The sequence below is a fragment of the Aethalodelphis obliquidens genome, unplaced genomic scaffold, assembly GCF_003676395.1.
Source record: "Aethalodelphis obliquidens isolate GAN/ISIS:26980383/991018 unplaced genomic scaffold, ASM367639v1 scaffold12, whole genome shotgun sequence".
NCBI classification, from domain to species: domain Eukaryota; kingdom Metazoa; phylum Chordata; class Mammalia; order Artiodactyla; family Delphinidae; genus Aethalodelphis; species Aethalodelphis obliquidens.
The window spans coordinates 12,741,090-12,761,771 of NW_020837956.1; the positions used below are offsets into that span (position 1 = coordinate 12,741,090).

The 20,682-nt window shown below is 40.8% G+C and overlaps 1 protein-coding gene across 1 annotated transcript in view; it reads right to left on the reverse strand.

Moving 5' to 3' along the window:
• ARHGEF33 (Rho guanine nucleotide exchange factor 33) overlaps positions 1 to 20,323 on the reverse strand; it is a 45,258-nt gene extending 24,935 nt beyond the window's left edge. The window contains exons 1-9 of the mRNA XM_027113914.1: positions 20,204 to 20,323; positions 17,555 to 17,698; positions 14,853 to 15,017; positions 14,409 to 14,530; positions 13,675 to 13,679; positions 13,383 to 13,547; positions 10,823 to 10,882; positions 9,769 to 9,993; positions 4,427 to 4,556 (exon numbers count right to left, since the gene is read on the reverse strand). Coding sequence (XP_026969715.1) covers positions 4,427 to 4,556; positions 9,769 to 9,993; positions 10,823 to 10,882; positions 13,383 to 13,547; positions 13,675 to 13,679; positions 14,409 to 14,530; positions 14,853 to 15,017; positions 17,555 to 17,698; positions 20,204 to 20,323 — 1,136 coding nt within the window. The remainder of the gene's footprint in view (positions 1 to 4,426; positions 4,557 to 9,768; positions 9,994 to 10,822; positions 10,883 to 13,382; positions 13,548 to 13,674; positions 13,680 to 14,408; positions 14,531 to 14,852; positions 15,018 to 17,554; positions 17,699 to 20,203) is intronic.
• Positions 20,324 to 20,682: the final 359 nt, after the last annotated feature.

Here is a 20,682-nt window from a genome sequence, read left to right on the forward strand (position 1 = left end):
TAACACATTCCATAGGCAGAATGCAGTCCGTCTCAAAAGGGGAGAGCGGCCAAGACCACAAGTTTAACAAAGAAGAAAGTGATGGCCTGCTTGTTGCTGAGAACCAAACTTATTTGGATATTTCCCCAGAGTCTACTGAGAGTAAATTAGTGGACAGTTGGGGTGCTTTGCCAACAGCAAACAAGCAGACCTTTGCTGAGAACAGAAGGAAGGACGCCAGTTTGAAAGGAGGTGTTTTCAACCCATCTCCAGGCAAAGAAGACTCCCCCGTGATCGTAGCTCAGAGAAGACACACAAATGCCGGAATGGGATACCCAGCCTCCTGTGAAAAGATACAAGGATTCCTTCCACCCCCATCTCACCACCCTCTGTGCCTCCACACATGCAGAGCCAGCTGATCCATAAGCGTGGGAGGAGAGGCCTGTGCTAGGCTGGTGCAGTGGGCTCAGAAGATCTAAGTAATCCCTGTCCAGACCAAAGGGAATTTGGAGGAGTGGCTGGGAGACAGTCTTGACTGGGAGAAGACCATAAATCTGATGGAGGAAAGCACAACTGATCAAACTGGAAGAGTGAAACACTGCACCAGCAAAAGATCTAGATGTGAAAGATTTCTCCCCACCCAGAGGCTGACAGTGACTTTGGGTAACATTCCTGGTGTGACACTGAGAGATGTTAGGGCACCGTGGTGAGATATGACTTTGTGATGGGTTGTCACTGTAGGTTATATAATATGTCTTGGGTTATCGCTTTTCTTTTTCTCTCCTTCCTTCCTTTCCTGTCCTGTCCTGTCCTTTCTTTTTCTTTCCTTTCTAGAAAGCTGCCTTCTGCTACACTGTGACCAGTGTACTTGCAGAGTTGACAGCTGGTAACTTGGTTGGAGTCCAGATGTCTCCTGGACTGTCCACTGGGCTAACAGAGTAAGGTTTCAGGATGAGGGTCAGAAAAGGCTAAGGCTCCCATCAAGCATCATGGAAGCATGTAAGTTACATGAAGAGCAATGGTTTACAGTGGGTTCTGTACCAAATATTGAAAACAGGCTTTAAAATTTGTTTTCTAATTTAATAAGGTTAATATTTGAAATCAGGGAAGAGTGTGGACGAGGTAAGCCAGGAAGTGGAGAGCAGAGGGAGAAAGAAGCACAGACACACTTAATCTATTTCACTATTTTGCCTGGAGCCAGACCTGACTCCCAGAAGCAAGTTTTTCATTAAGACAAAAGTATTACGTGCTCAACTTATTTTCTATCCCTTACCAGGGGTGAGATTATGGCAACATGAGTAGTTTATTCTTTCTAAAGCCTTCAAAGTAATTTCGTCTCCCGCAATACAGTACTCAAGCAACGAGAAAAATAAACTAAAAGCAATCAGTGAAAATCCAGTTATAGTTTCAAATTAATAACTTAGCTCTTAAGTCAAAACAGCTCCTGAGCTTCAGCTGCAAGGTGAGGCATCGATAATTAAAATATGTGCCACCTGGTGGTGATCTGCAGCACACAGCTCGCTGAGCTCTTGGTAGATGTGGCCCTGCAGTTTAGCTTCTAAGGCTAACTGGCAATCCTGTGGAGCTGGCTTTGTCCCTCCTGATAAGGGTTCAGACAGGACTGTTTGAGCCTGAGGTTGTGGCTCTGTGTGCATGAATCACACCGGAAAAAGCCAAGAACTCCAACTTCTGTGATCCTCCTACAAATGGACAACAGCCTGCACGTCCCCCTCAGGCTTCAGCGGGCAGCCTTTGCCCCTGTAGCGTCAGGCCCTTTTAGCCAGGGGCAGGGCTGGCTTGAAACAGCCTGAGGAGACTCCTGAGTGCTTCACGTTTTTCTGCGGAAAACCTGAAGTTTTATTTTATAGGCTTGAGAAGACGTGGCAACCTCAGGTTTGAGTGTCAGGTAAGTAGTTGTAGTGGGTGTTGTTTTCACCCCCAGGTGACTTTTCAGTGAGGGTAGAAGATGCAGAAGGCTTGCAGTTTGTGATGGGAAAAATAGTAAATGTTAATAAATTAATTTTCATCTTTGCGTGGGAGGAACAATGCCAGTAGGGAAGAGGAATAATCTCATTCTGTTTTGTATTTCATTCAGCTGATCTATTTAAATAAAGTACAGCTGGAGGCTTCAGAAAGCTAAAAAAAAAAAGAAACAGTGAGTAAATGAGGAGGATGAAGATCTAACCCCAGGTAGGAGAAGGGCAACATTGCAAACTTCAGAACCAGAGATTAGCACTAAGAATACTAAGTTGAAGCTTTTCTCTTCTTGGGTTGCTTAGCAGATAAAAAAAAGTTTGCTTAGCAGATAACTAACATGAATAGCATTATCATGGATACGAGAAATAGCCATTGTCTTACTTTCATTGAGGATGGCATGATACTTTTAATTTTTTTTAATCTCAGGATTTGGGGGAAAGGCCCACTTCTTCCTCAGTAATGGGTCATGAAAAGTAGAAGTGAGGGCAAGTAGAAAAGAGCTTCCGTGAGCTAAGAATATATCCCTACCTGACAAGTCAGCTGAGATCTGAAGTAAGAACTTATGGGCGGTTAGGAGAGAAGCGTAAGTTGTGAAATAGGAGGAGACAGAGTCGGCTTCTGGCTGAGGCACTTGGCATATTGCTGTTAGTCAGGGTGGTATCTTTGCCATCACATGGTCCTTAGGGAAGCAGTGTGATGTCAAAAGGGCAGAAGACACAGGGTCAGACAGGCCTGGGCTTCAGTTCTGGCACCTGTTGGTGGCTTTAAACCTCTCTAGACCTGAGTTTCTTCATCTATAAGGTAGGATTCACAGGGTTCTTGTGACGATGTCATGAAGTTAATGTAAATGAAGTGCCAAGCGTGGGGCCTGGTTACTGTATTCCAGAGCAAACAGTCCTCCCTTACTCTCTCCTTGCTCCATCCCCACATTTCCAGAGCCTGGAAAGAGATGCTGCTGGCTTAGAATCTTAGGTGTGGAGGCAAAGCCCATCAAAAGGTACACTGGGTTTTAAATTGGTTTCAATGTAAACTGAGCAAGTCTTTGGCAACAGCAAGGTAGCTAGAGGCCGGAGAGACTTCTCGGAGGGCAGAAGGGGCAATCTGGGAGGGTAGGACAAGCTCGACTGGGGTGAAGGAGGGGGAATCAAGTGGCCAGAAGGGAAAGGAAGGACCAGCAAGAATCTAGGTGGCTGCTGAGAGGAAGTAAAACCCAATCCAGAGCCTCTCGTTCACAGCTTTAAGTGTCACATGACCCTTTCTGCTCCTTGCTGCTTTCTGTTTTGTTTGCTTCATAATTCTTTTTTTTTAACAATGAATATTCCTTTTTTTTTAAGAAATTTATTCCTTTTTATTTATTTATTTTTTGTATTTTGGCCACACCGTGCGGCATGTGGGACCTTAGTTCCCCAACTAGGGATCGAATCCGCGCCCCCTGCATTGGAAGCATGGAGTCTTAACCACTGGACCGCCAGGGAAGTCCCAGTGAAACAATTCTTGAAAATTGTTAAGCCACTGGTGGATTTGTCAGGGAATATTTTCTTACCTCAATCACCCAGATAGGGGGAGCATTGCGTTTTGGTGACTGGGTGTACTGCTGGCAGCTGCAAAGCCAAGTAAGATTGGGGGTGGGAGGGTGATAAGAATCAGGAAAACATAGTTAGGGCATCCCACGGTTTATGAGCCAGCAGGGTGTATTACCCGACAGAATGCTTAAAGTCACGATGCTGTATTTGTCTCCAGTAGTCTGTCATCCAGACTTTTCATTTATTTGGATTGGCCTTTTCCTCAGTTGATCTGGATTATTACATCTTTATTACATTAGTCTTTTCCCACCAAATCATAGTTTCTCTTTCCTGCTTTCTCTCAACAGAGAGGCAAGCAGAGCAAATCTGAAGTTTGGAAACAGATATAGATGGAGGAGTGTTGTACCCTTGGGGCTAGCAAGCTGTTGTAACCCATCACAGGCCCTCTGGAAGCACTGCACCACAACACAGGTGCACACACACACGACTCACACATCATCCAGGATCACGTGAACAAATAATGAAAAAGGTCCAAGTTCATAGCTATATCAGCCCTGTATCATTTATCTAATGGCCACTTCAGACCTCCATTGCATCCATTCCCTGTACTTTCATGAGAAGTGATTCCGGGGGGTCTTCCAGGATCCCAGTGGAACATGCAGATGGCAACAGACAGGAATGCCTCCCTCACTGTAGCATTTATTCCTCTTTTAGGTTCTTAACAGACAGGCCAGGGACACCGAAAGCCGCAGAGACTACACTCATTTTCGTATCTGCTCAGAATCTAAATTTGAGACTTGCCAAGGGTTACCTGCTGTCACTGATACTCTCTTTTCAAAGACTATATCTGGAACTCTTTACAGGTCCCAGAATTCCCAAAGTGGAAACAATAAACAACTTACCTTAAATTTTAATCTGAAAAGCAAAGGCAATGAATACATGGATACCTTCTCTCTTTGGCATTCCTCTTTCCATCTGACCCCTGGAATGTTGCCTTGATCTTCAGGATCAGAGAGATGTTAATGACATATTTTCTTTCTGATTCAAGCAGTTCCAAAGCCACAGTCTGTCTTTTAGCTTTAAAAACAAACCAAGGAGGGAATTTTAGTTAACCACTCTTCCCTGAAACATCATTAAATGTTAGAAAGCAATCGAGAGATATTGAAAGCAGTATAAAGAGAAACCAACAGGTTTTTGGAAGATGTAAAACAGAATGGATGCATGTTTATTAATTCAGCAGAGTAAAGGGCACAAAAGCCTTTACTTTGGTGTTTTCATCTGAGGACGGGAAATCGGCTGAGAAGCAGAAAGGCTCAAGGATTGGAGGCACCAAGGCACCACAGAACGTACAAATAAGGGGCAATGCTGTAAACAGGAGAAATAGTCCACATAAAGTGCAATTGATCCTCCAGCTCCCCATCCCCATGCCAGATGGCTTCCTCATTTCCACCCGATGGGAAATGAGAACAATTAAACTAGAGAAGCCTGAGTCTCTGGTATCTGAGCTAACATTAGACATAGTAGAGGGCAGAGTTAAGATGCTTAAATGAAAACAAAGGGACTCAGAGAAGGCTTGCATAGGGAACAGTCAGACTCCTCTCAGCCTCTTGCGCTGCAGGTCCCAGAATGCCAGCAGCCAGACTTACACTGTCCAGGCAGGAGAGGGGAGAACCTTCCACTGGAGAAACTGAACTGCCCAAGTGAAAAAGATCTACAAACACTGACATAAAGAGGTCACCTATCAAAAAGGTAATTTGCCACCTGTTTAGCAGATAATGAAGCCCACTTATTGATAAGCTTAACCAACACAGAATTTTCAGGTTTTTTTAAATTTAGGGCCTTTTTCTTGGATATAAATAATTAGCTAAGAATCCTCAGACATTTAATCAATCTTACATCATAAAAGAAAGAGAAGGAAAAAGTATATACACATATTTTTAAAAGGAGGAGGGGGACTTCCCTGGTGGTCCAACGGTTAAGACTCTGTGCTCCCAATTCCTGGGGCCCGGGTTCGATCCCTGGTCAGGGAACTAGTTCCCGCATGCCACAACTAAGAGCCCACGTGCTGCAACTAAAGATCATGCATGCCACAACTAAAAAATCTTGCCAGCCACAATAAAGATCCCATGTGCTGCAACTAAGAGCTGGAACAGCCAAATAACAACAAAAAAATTTTGTAAAGGGACTTCCCTGGTGGTGCAGTGGTTAAGAATCTGCCTGCCAGTGCAGGGGACACGTGTCCAATCCCTGGTCCAGGAAGATCCCACATGTCATGGAGCAACTAAGTCCGTGCACTGCAACTACTGAGCCTGCGCTCTAGAGCCCTTGAGCCACAACTACTGAGCCCATGTGCCACAACTACTGCAGCCCTTGCACCTAGAGCTGGTGCTCCACAACAAGAGAAGCCACCGCAATGAGAAGCCTGCGCACCGCAAAGAAGAGTAGCTCCCGCTCACCACAACCAGAGAAAGCCCATGTGCAGCAACGAAGACCCAATGCAACTAAGAATAAATAATAAATAAATAAATAAATAAATAAATGTGTGCTTTAAAAAAAAAAGGAGGAACCGTAAATAAACAGAGACAATGCAGGAAACAAAAGAAACCTTTTAAAAAAAAATCTTATGGTTAATATCCTCAAAGAGTTACCAAAAAAGTTCTAGCCATTTAATAATGACAGTACCCTATTTTTTTAGAAAAGAACAATCCAAAAAAAGAAGAAACTTTTTGGCATTTTTAAAAACAGATAAAAGAGTAGAAGATAAATTCAAGGAAATCTGTCCACCCACCTCTGCTCTCCTCCCACCCCAAGAAAGAGACATACTGAAAAAGATGGTAACAGGGAAAATCAATCTAGGAGATCTAACATCAAATTAGTAGAAGTTTCAGAGGAAAGAAAGAAAATGAATGAGAAGACATTATCAAATTAAGAATAGAAAGAAAAAAGAAAAAATACCAGGACATGTATTTCCAGAAGAAAGGGCCCATTGCACTCAGTATAATTAATGAAAAAGATTCATATCATTGTAAGGTGTACCACATCACTGTGAAACTTTAGCACACCAAAGATAAAGAGAAGATCCTAAAAGTTACCAGAGAGAAAAATCAGGTAATGTGCAAAGGACTGGGGATTAGAATGGTATTCGACTTTTCATTAGCAACATTAGAAGTTAGAAGACAATGGAACAATTGCTTCAAAATGGTAAAGGAAGATGATTTTATATTCAGCTAAATAAACTATCAACGAATTACATGGACGCTACCAGACTTTGTGTTCCATCAAAACAAGGAGTAAACCAAGAAACCAAGAAGGATATGCAAAAAACTCCACAAAACCCCAAATAGGAATCTAACATAGGAGAAATTTGAAGGAAATTCCCAGGAAGACTGAGAAGTCGCAGGAGCGCAGCAGTGCAATGAGGCAGCATGGAGTAGGATGACAGAGGTCTCTAGGGCAAACGTTTTTGTAAAAAATGTAAATGATAGATTTTCTGTTACACTGCTAAGAAAAATTAAAGAAGACCTATATAAAAGGAGATATATACCACGTTCCTCAACTGGAACATCAGTACTGTCAAGAGGTCAATTCTCTACTAATCGGAATAAAAAGAATATAGAGTCTAGACCCACCCGTATATGATCACTTGACTTTCCCTATTCAGTTCAATGTGGAAAGGAAGGTATTTTCAGTAAATGGAGCTGAAGCAGCTGAATAGCCATATGGGAAAAAAATGAACCTACACTCGCACCACACGTCAAAATTTATTCAAGATAAGTCACAGACCTAAATGTGAAAGCTAAAACTATAAAGAGTGTATAAGAAAACATACTAGAATATCTTTGTAACCTTAGAATAGGCAAAAAATTTCTTGGAAGGACGCATAAGTCTCAAGCTATTTTAAAAGTTTAATATTGATAAATTGAACATCATTAAAATTAAAAACATCTGTTATCGAAAGACTTGAGAAAGGGAAAAGGTAAGCCAGAGAATGGTCTCAACATGTCTGTCTGACAGAGAACTCATATTCAAAATATATTAAGAAATCCTACTAATAGAGAATAAAAAGATAACCCAGTTTAAAAATTGGATAAAGGACTTAAATAGTACTTCATAAAAGAAATTATACAAATAGCCAATAAGCATATGAAAAGATGCTCAACATCATTAGTCCTCAGGTAAGTGCAAGTTAAAATTACAATATGGGGACTTCCCTGGTGGCTCAGTGGTTAAGAATCCACCTGCTAATGCAGGGGACACGGGTTCGAGCCCTGGTCTGGGAAGATCCCACATGCCACGGAGCAACTAAGCTCATGTGCCACAACTACTAAGCCTGCGCTCTAGAGCCCACGAGCCACAACTACTGAGCCCGCATGCTTCAACTACTGAAGCCTGCGCATCTAGAGCCCGTGCTTGGCAACAAGAGAAGCCACCGCAATGAGAAGCCCGCGCACCGCAGCGAAGAGTAGCCCCCGCTCGCCGCAACCAGAGAAAGCCCATGTGCAGCAGTTAAGAGTCAGTGCAGCCAAAAAAATCTACAATATGATAGCAGGACACATCCACAAGCATGGTTCAAATTTAAAGGCTGGTCATACTGAATATTGAGAAGGATGTGAAGCAACTGGAACTTTCATTCATTGCTGCTAAGAGTATAAAATGTTCCAACCATTTTGGTGAACTGCTTGACAATTCCTTTTAAACTTAAACATAATCCTATTCTATAATCTAGATATTCCACCTGTACAGGAATATTCATGGCAGCTTGCTTTATAATAGCCCTAAACTGGAAACAATCCATATGTCCAGTATCAGGAGAATGGAAAAATTATGGTAAATTTATTCAATATGATTAATAAAAAGGAATAAACTATTGAATGAATTACACACAACACATTATGTTGAGAGGAAGAGGCCAGACACAAGACTATATATTGTAATATTCCATTTATATGGAGTCAAGAACAGACACAACTAATTTATGGTGACAGAAGTCAGAGTAGTTGTTCTGTGGGTGGATATTGCCTGGAAAGGTGCATGTGAGAACATTCTGGTGGTAATATTTCTATTATTAGAAATATTAATATATTTATTATACAGGTCTATATATCATGACCTGGGTAGTGATCACAAGGGGGACAGTGAGCTTAAGCTTAAGCTTTGTGAATTTTACTCCATGTAAATTAACCATCAATAAAGTATTGATAGAAAAATAGAAGCATGAACTCTTTTTAAAACATGGAAGCAAGCACCAGAAAAAACTGTCAAAAGAATTTAAAGTGGTTGTTATTGGTCTTCATAATAAACCTTTTTTTTTTTTTTTTTTTTTTTTTTTTTTTTTTTTTTTGCGGTATTCGGGCCTCTCACTGTTGTGGCCTCTCCCGTTGCGGAGCACAGACTCCGGAAGCGCAGGCTCAGCGGCCATGGCTCACGGGCCCAGCCGCTCCGTGGCATGTGGGATCTTCCCGGACCGGGGCACGAACCCGTATCCCCTGCATCGGCAGGCGGATTCTCAACCACTGCGCCACCAGGGAAGCCCAATAAACCTTTTAGTATTATTTAATTTTTCATGTATTTTATAATAAAAAAAATTTTTAATTACCTCCCATAAAACAGAGGGCTATGCCATTGTCAGACATATATCAATAGTAAGTGCTCAGTGATGATTTATGATTTGAAGGAAAGGAAAGAGGGAAAAAAGGAGGAAGGGAGAACAGACCTTATTGCAGTGCTCGGTGTTTTGGTGGTGGACTCCTGATACAAGATTCGTATATTGAACATTCCCTATCACTGAATAAATAGATCACAAAATTCTGCCCTCTTCTCCACTAACCTTACGCCATTTTTACAAAGCACTACATTACTAAATGTCGTGGATACCCAGAATCAAGGTGGTGGTCCCAGTCGGCCATGTGACCTCAGGTGAGTCCCTTCACCTCTCAAGACTTTAGTTTTTTCATCTCAAAAGTAGACCAGAGGCTGGGTGGTCTCACAGGTCCACTGCATCTAAATTGCCCCTTGGGGGCTTCCCTGGTGGCGCAGTGGTTGAGAGTTCGCCTGCCGATGCAGGGGACGTGGGTTCCTGCCCCAGTCAGGGAAGATCCCACATGCCACGGAGCGGCTGGGCCCGTGAGCCATGGCCGCTGGCCGCTGAGCCGGCTGGGCCCATGAGCCATGGCCACTGAGCCTGCGCGTCCGGAGCCTGTGCTCCGCAGCGGGAGAGGCCACAACAGTGAGAGGCCCGCGTACCGCAAAAAAAAATATAATAAAAAATAAATTGCCCCTTGGGACTTACCAGCTAAAGAGGTTTCACATAAAATGTTTTCCAAGGAGCTGTGTCTGCCCTGGCCAGCTTCCTTGAGTTTATCTGGGTGGTCTTTCGTGACATATTCTTCACCCCATTCTTTACTATCCTTTGGCTGCCTCCACACACCAGGTGGAAGATGGCCCTTGTGTTGGATATCAGCCGAGAGGCAAGTCTTAAGGTTTTCTTCTGCTTCTGGAGTTGTTGGGTTCATTCCTGAAAAATAACGTCTGCCATCAAGTTCTGATCGTTTAAAGATTATATTTGTTACAAACTCTTAAATATTATGCCTCTGCTTGGGTACAATTATCCCTTGAGGATTAAATATATCAATTAAGGATTAAAAGCCTCCACAATTGCAAAGCATCACCTTTTTCTGTTTGTGGTCTATGTTCTCACTCTTTGTACACAGTCTCTACTGAATAAGGACTTTTAAAAAATAAATTTATAAAATAATGTAACTAACTTATAATAGTATGTATTGACTCCTCATACCTGCTGCCTCTCAGGTGAGCACACCAGGGAAGAAAATACAGAAAGAGGAGGAAGAAGGGTGCCAAACACAATGTCTTATTTTGGAATTTGTCCTTCTTGGCCTTAATGATGGTAAGTTTCCCAAAGGCAGGAGGAAGGGAGGGAGGGAAGATGAAATAATTTATAAAATTCTGGTGAATTATCTCTTAAATAAACAACTTTTTAAATTACATAAACTATAAGGTGTGTGGTCCACAGAACACTTATGTCATGCTACCTACACCTGTGAGTTCTCAGCAAGTGTAAATTCATTGGTAACTAAAAGGAGACCAAAGGAACCAAGAATACTGGTTTTGTCTTAAACTTCTCTGCCCCTTCTCTCTCTTTGGGTTTCACTGAGTCACCAACCTAGTCCAGCACACGTCTTGGAATCTTAGTAACCATAGTGCTTTACCTCGCTTGGGTTCTTTCATGCCTGGTTTGGGACTTAGGGAGTAGAAACAGGGAAGGTAGAAGAAGGGAAAGGGGGGAATTGCTAGAAGAAAAGAGAACTCAGAGAAGAGCCACTCACCAGGACCCATCATGCCCTTCACATTGCTATCTGCTACATGCATGGATCTGGCCTCTTGAGCTGCGGAAGAAGGAAAGCTTTCAGTCAGTATTCATTTCACTATCATAGACTGGCACCTGCTATGAGCTAGGAACAGGGATAGACTCACAGAGCTTACCTTTGACTGGGGGAGCCAGAGCAGTTAAAAAAGAAAAAAGAGAATTACAATATAGTATGATAAGTACTATTTTCCCATTTGTAAAAAGATATAATAAGTGGTACTTAACGCATAGATAACCCTAAGAATTAAATCAGATAACATTTCTAAACTGCACACAGCAAGAGTTAATTATTGCCTAACTATGATGATGAGGATGGTAATGCTGAGCAGAGCCAAAACGATGCATTTAAAATGTAAGGCAGACCCTGTCGAGCCTCTGCTTAGCCCTCCAACAGCTTCCCATTTCAGTGCGAAGGCCCAAGATCTTAGATTGATCTTAAGGCCCTGAAATACCTGCCCCCTCCCCTGCCTGATATTTTTCTTTCTTTAAAAAAAACCCAAAAAACCCACATCTCCTATTGTCTCCCTGTTCATTCTGCTTTAGCCCCACTGGTCTTCTTGCTATTGCTTGGGCACATCAGTTATGTTCCTACCAGGACCTTGGGGCTGTTCCCTTCCCTCCACCTGATATCCATAAACTAACTTTCTCACTTCCTTCAGGTCTTTACCTGGCACCCTCTCTAAAATTACACCTCTGTTTCCTTATTTGTCATCACATCTAACATACTACGTATTTTATTTGTCTTGTTCATTGTCTGCTTCCTTCAGAACAAGAACTCCAAGAGGGAAGGACTTTTTGTTGTTTTGTTCATTATGAAATCCCACCACCTAAATCAGTGCCTGGGGTGGATGGATGGATAGAAGGAAGGGTAGTGGGACGGCTACACCTTGACTGCAACCTCATGAGAGACCTTGAGCCAGAGGCACCCAGCTAAGCTGTGCACAGATTCCTGACTCAGAAAAACTGACATAATGAATGTTTGCTATTTTAAGATACTGAATTTGGGGTCAGTAGTTAACAATGGCACCATTTTATAATTAACAGTGGGTAAGCCCACGCTTTCTAAAAGTTTGGTCCTTCGACCCTGAGTTTTAACATAACCTACCACCGATCGTATCCAGAATGTCTTACTACAGCACATTATCCCCAAATTTCTGTAGTAACTCAGTAGAATAAACTATATTATATAAGCCATACCCATATAACAAGGAAGAAAGGAGAATTTGCCACCAAACAGCGAGTTTAAATCCACCTGGGCACTTTGGAAATATAACTTTTTTTTTTTTTTTTTTGCAAATATAACTTTTAATCTTTTATCTTGTGAACATGGTCAGCTGCCCCAGGCTTGACATTGATCTGACCTCTACCTTCAAGTCCATTCTATATTCTTCCCTAACAAGATCATCCTTTTATGTCATGCTCTCTATGACACGGAGCAAAGAAAGTAGGACGACCTGTGATGAACCCACTCCCCAGATGGATCAAATGAGTTTTCCCAGGCTGTACCTATTGAGTCTCTAAAATAAACTACTCAAATGGGTAAAAACTAAAAATAAAAAAACAAATCTGTACTTTAAAGTTAATACCTATTAAAAGCCACTTGATTAGGAGTTTGAAATTCAGTTATCCAAAGCACATTTATTGTCTTTGAATATATGAGCCACATTGTTTCTTAAGCCATAAGGGTAGAAAACCACCAGTGCTGCCCTTGAGGAGCTTACAATTGATCTAGAAGTCACTGAGCCTCTTTTGGAGACTTTCGACATGAGACCAGAATAAGAGGAAAATTCACCCAATGTTAATATCTACATTCATACTCCTTCGTATAAGGTGCTTGCTAGACATTGTTGAGGATACAAAGATGTAGCAAACATGTAATCAAACATGGTTAACGACATCGCTTGGAAAGCCAGTCTCTTCAGTACTGCCACATGCAATTATTTGCTAACATCTGTTCCATCATCCCAGATCAGGGATGTGCCTGTGGCTGTTTCAGCCCACAAACAACACCAGATCAGTTTTCCAGACAAAGGGGAGTACAGAGTTAGATTGTTGCTGACATCACTGTCTGCCAGTTAGAGCAGATATGAATTTCTCATATCCGTGAAAACTTGGCTGAAAAAAAAAGAACACACAATTTTATGTCTATGCAGAGAGACAAGGATTGAGAATAATGTAGAAAAGAAAACAATTTATTAGAGTGAATAATTTAAAAATTTTTTCTCCTATGGCTGATATAGTATTATTGTGCAGTAAGTTATTTCCAATCCATTTGAAACTTAGAATACCCAGATTAGTATTTTCCCCCAAAAGAAAATCTTTTAAAATTGGGCAGACTCTCCCCATCTCTTAGATCCCCTGGATTCTTCTACATTCCAGTTACAAAAGGAAAAATTCTGAGCAATACACCATTTTCCTCTAATAAGGATGGATGATGTAAGCCTATTCTCAACGTTACTTAAGCCCTAGGAACCAAGGAAGAACTACTTGGCTAATTCAGTATGGTGTGTGAACTGTACCTTTTTCATAGGCCTGAGAAGGCAAAAGGTTTGTAAAGTCTTCGCTTGGAAGAACAGGTTCAGGGATGTTGATGGAACGGAAAGGACTTCCTTGTGCTTGAGCAGGTCCGGCCTGTGAGCCATGTTCTTCTTTTTGAGTTTTCCTAAGGAAGGAAAACAAAGGATCTTAATACATGATGGGGTAAGAAGAGAGCAAGTTCAGAATAGGTCAAGGAAACTTCTGAACCCTACAAAATTGCTGTTTTTATAAGTTAAAAACAGTTAAATACTAGCAGTTTGCATGACTCATTACCAAAGCTGGAGAAAAAAAATCAAACATCTACAAATCACCTTCTAATTGTAATATCTATATTCATATTTTTCTGTTACTGGCTTCCCTGTGGTCAAGACCTTCACAGAGTTTACAGCGGTGTCAGTTTGCTTGGGATGATTTACATTCTCTTCACAAACCAACACAAAGGTAGCAGGAAGGAGCAGGTCCTCAACTGAAAACAATGAACCATTCTCCAGGGTCACACACATATTATTTCTATTTTAAACCTGATAATATTAAAACATATAACAAAGAAGATTATGTCTGTTTATTGGTGAAGCTTTACTTGATTCAACCTGGTGGAGAGATTGTTTAACATAAATTTATTTTCAATGATCAAAGTCAAATAATAGTATTAGAGAAATTTCAGAAAACTAATAAAGAAAATCACTGGTGACCCCACTATCTTAACACAGTCGTAATTTAAATATATCTTTCTAGTTGTTATTTTACATGTTTTTACAGTTGAAATTAAATTCTACATGGCACTTTACATCCTTTTCATTTAACTTCCTATTGTATTAAGTGCGTTTTCTATTACCATTCATTTTTAGTATTAACCAACTTTTATGCTGCATAACCTCCATCACATGCTGGCCCATGGAGCCCAGTGGCCAGCTGTACACCAAGAGTGGGGAAGGTGTTCCTGGTGCCTTTGTACAAGCCGCTGCTTACGGGTTTGCCTTTGGTCAATTTTTTGGTCAGACACTCACTTGGCTTTAACTTTTCGAGATTCTCTTCGCTTCTCCTGTTGAAGCTGTTCAATTTTCTGTTGCATTTCTTCTTGTTTGGAAGTAATGGCCTGGATCATTGACATGGCATTGCTCAACTCTTCCTAAAAAATAAGAATTGATATGTATTTAACCTGGTATATGAAGTAAAAGTATATAACATGATATCTAGTACAAAGTAAGCTTTTAATACATACTTGTTGAATCAATGAATGAGAGATAACAATTTTACTTCTATTGTAGCTTCTAATTTTAACACAGAGATCCAAGAAAGTAAAAACATGATATAGATATTTTTCCATGAAAATTAGTGAATGGGTCAGAGGAATACTCTTGTATTTGGTTGCTAGGCAAAAAGGCAAGTTTTCTACTTCTGTTACTAAGACCAGGAATCTCTCTTCAGCAGGGAAATAGAGAGGGACCCACCTTAAAATAGTTCAATGAATTCTTCATCTCAGTAACTTTTTCTTCCATGGAACATTTGCAGCTCTTAACCTTCTCTTCCAAAGCATATTCTCCATGTTGAATTCTTGACAGTTCTTGCATTGCTTCTGTGAAGCCAGTTTTGAGTTCAGAGGCTAGAGCCTGCAACTAAATAATACACAAAGAGTGAATTCAGTTTGCTATAAATTATTATAAGTGGTATCACTGACACCTCGGACGTTTCTCTTGTTTGAGAAATCAGGCTCTTGAACATGTGCAGAACTCATTTACTAGAAGACTAAAGTTTGGACAACTTAAGGAAACCTTGGCCCCATTCATCTAGGAAAAAGAGGATCTTCTTTATATCACACATGCTGAAGTTTGATAGTGACAGGAAAGCAAGCAATTTTAGTTAAGTTGGCAAGTGCTTCTGCAAGCTACTATTTATTCTCACACTTTTGATTAAAAAGAGATTTACTTGAAAAGCAACATATGCGTGTGAAAGACAGTGTCGATCTGTAACTCTTCAAATTCCATGAAAGAAGGGATGTTGAAGAAATTCAGATATTTTTTCCTTAAAAAATGAAACGATAAAAAGAGTAATAATTAAGCATATCTGAATATTTCTTTGAAAGGGAATAAGTTGTTTTTTTTTTTAAATATTCTTGGATGATATCATGGAAAAGGAGATAATGGTATTTCCAGTGGCAGGAAATAGCTACAACAGTAGAAGTTCAGCACATTGATAGTGATGTGAATCATCTTCAGCCATCAAGCCCAGTTGTGTAGGAATGCACACTGGATTTTTATTGTCAACTTCCAACCATGAAAAGGGTGTCAATTTTGGAGTCAGACAGGGTATAAATCCTAGCATTCTCCTACAAGTACTAAAACCCCAGCCAAGCTGGTTAACCTCTTTGTAGCAGTTTCCTCATTCATAAAATAGCTGTGATAACATTTCACTAGGCTGTCTTGAGAATTAAATGAGTAAATGTAGGTAAGGTACCTGCCACAGCATATGCTTGATACATAAAATGTGTTCAAGAAATTTTAATTCTTTTCCCCCTTTAAGTAGCAAATCAGAAAGTTAAGCACAAACAGAAATGTAGAGAAAATGGAGCACTTCTAAAGTTCAGTTTTATTTATTTTTATTTATTTATTTATTTATTTTTTTGCGGTACGCGGGCCTCTCACTGTTGTGGCCTCTCCCGTTGCAGAGCACAGGCTCCAGACGCGCAGGCTCAGCGGCCATGGCTCACGGGCCCAGCTGCTCCGCGGCATGTGGGATCTTCCCAGACCGGGGCGTGAACCCGTGTGCCCTGCATCGGCAGGCAGACTCTCAACCGCTGCGCCACCAGGGAAGCCCCAGTTTTATTTATTGAATAAATGAAAAAAGCATTTTCAACAGACAGAAAGTTAAGATAATAATAACAATAAGATAATAATAACATTACTTTCATAATATTTATGATCTTACACTCTGCTAAGCAGAGGAATGCTTAGCTCCAGATTGCTTTTTACAACAGAACTTTTTAGAAGGTTTATTCTACAATTAAAAGTATCCACCAAGTATGCTTATTTTAAAGGGATGGAAATTAAAGTCCAGTACCTTAACAAAATTTCTTCAAATGTATATATCTAAACACTTTTAGAACCTGATTATCCAAATGGTTCCAACTTGCAGTGGCATCTCCAATTATAAGAAGACTTACTCTCCTACACCGTATTTTCAAAATATAGGGTTTTGTGGTTCACTGTGCTTCACAAAGTTTTCTTTCGAGGGCTAGGAGGAGGGGGAAATATGAGGAACCAAAGAGGTCATTCTGAGGGAAAAAGCACGCCCTGTCAAGTGTTTGGAGCTGAAAGATTGGGAAACAACGTGAGCAATCTGTTTTTCATTCCAGTCATTTTTAATTTTAATTAATCTCTGTGATGGATTTCGGCACATGTCCTAATTCAGTTGTCATGATGGATTAAATCACCAGATCAACTACATTTGATCTGGTAATTTTTATTATATAAATTCATCTTCTGTGAGCAAAATGAAATCGATGACCATATAAAATCAAAGCAAAACCTAGGCAAGTTTTAAAATTGAAGGAAGGAAGCCTGAGATTCACTCACATTTCCTGCTTGAAAAAAAAAAAGGGAACCACTTTCCAACAGAAATAGGTTTCATTTTCACTGCTCCCTTAGGTGGATGTGTGGAGTTTTCCCCAGGAGGCAAAAGGAAGCAGCAGAGCCCTGGGGAAAGGATTTTCCTCACCTGTAGAACCCCAGTTCTCAAAAAATTAAGAATTATCAATACATTTCACTAACAGCCAGGTTGTATAGGGACTTTGGGAATTCTGAAACCATTTAGAGCTATGAGCCCTTTTCCTTTCCATGTATTACTTTGAGCTCCCTAGATACCTGCCACTGAAGTAACACTACTGCTTTATAAACAGCTTCACAACCACTGATCAGCCAGGGAGCGGATGCCATAGTGAATACAATCACACACCTGAGACAACAGGTCATTTTTAAGGTGCTTGGGTCTCTTAAAATCTTTAGGTGCTACAGACTGGTTTTCTGGTACCAACTAGCCATTCATTTGTGAATAAAAAAATACTCTGAAGACATGGACTTGTCTTTTTCTGCTCTCTCTGCAGCTTTCTTATTTGACAGCCCGCAGCCCACCCCCAGGATTAGAAATGGGTGTCTACCTTGTTCTCCAGCGAGTTGAACACGTTCCTCATCTCGTTGATTTTTTCATGAAGCTGCTCTAGAGAGGTTATGATCCCTCCATCCTGCCGCTGGAGGCGGGCTCCCACTGGAGGCAGGTGCAGGGAAGACTTGTACTTCGAAGCCTACGGTCCACAGAGGGCATCTTAGGCTCAAAGAAATAGGGGAGGGGAGTCCGAATTCTTCCTATTTCATGCTCTTAATTTCTGTCTCTCAATTTCTTTTACTTTCTTGGCTTCTTAACTCTTCTCAAGATGAATTTTAGTCAATGTCTTCCCATTTTTTTTCCACCAAAGATCCCTCAAACTAAATTTTCATGAATTATGTAAGTTGTTCCACCTTGTTTTTTACAGACTTCTCTCTCCTTCCTTTCTGTCCCATTATTAAGGTCAGAAGGCTGCTATGAAGCAAATTCAGGGACTGTGCCTGTGCCTTGAGAACTCTGCAAAGTCATAAATGTCAAGATTTGAGAAATCTCCACAAGATATGCCAAATTCTTGCAACACCTGTCTAAAGGCTCTACAGGAGCAAAAGCCCAGGTATTTTGAAGTAGCACATGATGGCAAGGATGGCAAGGTAACTGCTTTGGCTTCCCCCTAAATTGTGGCTGCTACAGAAGGAACAGGTTCCTTCTGCCAGCTGCCACTTCCTAATTGTAGGCCTCTGTTAATCCAATGCAACAAACTAATCCATTGCAATTAATTTAATGCAGTGATTTAAAACACAAAGTAGGTGAGTCATTTGATCAGTCAAGAGTAAATTTCCCAAACCTACTCGTCTACACTCCCTGCAGAGGTTGATCCTTAAAGCATTCTCACAGGGCACTGTTGAGGCTGCTGTGAAGCCCATTGGGCTGGAAATTTATCTTATCCATCCTTGGATGCACCACAGGTCTAGCAGAGTTAACCTCTCTGGAGTTAAAAGGACATTCCTCAATGCTAAAAAGAGACTGAGGCTCAAACAGGGCTTACAAATCCTAGAAAATATTCAGTGGCAGTTTTGATGATGAAACCTATTACTGCAGGACTGGTTCCCATAGTTTTTCAGTTAGAGTTTCTTTGGGTACATAACTCATTTTCTTAAATTATTTTCATTACAGAGAAAAATAAAGAAGAAAAAAGAGAGTCACCCCAAATTTCATTAATATAACCATTAACATTTTGGCATATTTCCTTGTAATTTGTGCTGTGAATATAAATGCAGATATTTATATTGTTGAAATCACACTAAAGATATATTTTGATTCTGCCCTCCCCTTTTTTTTTCTTCTGGCTAACATTCTTATAAGCCCTTTCCCTTAGCCTTCAAATTTTTATCTAAGTAGGTATTTTTAATGGCTATATAATATTCCATCCTACAGATGCGCCAGAGTTTACCTACCCATTCACCCTTGTTGGAAATTTTTGTTGTTTGTAATTTTTTTTTTTTTTTTTTTGTGATACGTGGGCCTCTCACTGTTGTGGCCTCTCCTCTCCCATTGCGGAGCACAGGCTCCAGTTGCGCAGGCTCAGCGGCCATGGCTCACAGGCCCAGCGGCCATGGCTCACAGGCCCAGCCGCTCCGCAGCATGTGGGATCTTCCCAGACCGGGGCACGAACCCATGTCCCTTGCATCGGCAGGCGGACTCTCAACCACTGCGCCACCAGGGAGGCCCTGTTTGTAATTTTTCAATATAAAATAATGCATTGGAATAGAATGTTTTTTATTTTTTTTAATTATTTATTTATTTTTAAATTATTTATTTATTTATTTATTTTGCGGTATGTGGGCCTCTCACTGTTGTGGCCTCTCCTGTTGCGGAGCACAGGCTCCGGACGCGCAGGCTCAGCAGCCATGGCTCACAGGCCCAGCCACTCCGTGGCATGTGGGATCTTCCCGGACCGGGGCACGAACCCATGTCCCTTGCATCGGCAGGCGGACTCTCAACCACTGAGCCACCAAGGAAGCCCCTAGAATGCTTTTTATTTAAAGATTTGTATGTATTTCAGGTTATTTCCTTAGGATAAATTCCTAAATATGAAATTACTGTGAGTCAAAGGATGTTAGGTTGTATTGACCCAAAGGGCAATCTACCGTATTAGAAGGAGACAACGTATTTAATTAATTAATAATTATAGAAAATGTATTTGACCAGAGGGTTTGAAAAGTTATAACAATATGGTTGTATATTCTTAGAAACATGCTGTATGATGTGCGATGTCCTAAATTAGCGTATTCGGAGAAACATGTCTCAGACAAGATGTATGAAACATAGGCAGTATAATTGGTGGAAGCTGAAGAGTCTACACTGCTAAGGCTACAAGTGAGGCAAAAACACAGCTGGAGTTCAAATCATTAGTGTGAGGGTTGAGCTAGAAGTAAATTGCACAGTTGCCACATCTGTTGCCTTAATTGGGGACACCCGACCCCCACTTCTTACGTTAATGGAATCATAATTTTAGAATACATATTCAAAATTAAGTAATCAAGGCTGAAGCAACACAGTGTGACTTTGGAGAAGATATTGGGGTGGACTTTGAGAGGGCCATGTGCAGTGGACCAAGGACAGGAAGGAAAGGGGACAGACTTGCATTCAAATAAAAGGAAGTATACTAAGCTAAGGAGCAGTCAGCGTGTCCCCGCTGATTCACCTGGTCCACAGTAATTCTACCTGGAATGAACTGGGAGATGGTAGTACTCATTCTCCTGTTCCCTTCTGTGACCCGATTTAGGTCATGGTACCTTACTGTTACCAAGGAGGTCACGTCCATTGAACGAACAGGGAACCAATTTGGGGTACAAACATTTTAACACTTTTTCTGCATTTTAACTATTAATTTTCATACAAGGTTCCACCAATTTACACACACACTCATCAGATATAAATACTATTAATTACTGTATCTTTTAATTTGCTAATTAGGTAGTCAAAAACTAATACTCCTTGTTTTAATCATTGTTTCTTTGAGCTTCAACCTTTTCTTCCATTTGTTAGCCATCTGTAATCTTACTTTGGGAAATTACGTTCTTTGCCCGTATTCTACCGGGGTTTCAGAAGTTTCCTTTTTATTAATTCTATGAACTATTTATACATCATTAAACCTCTGTAATATTTTGGTAGGAATTTTTC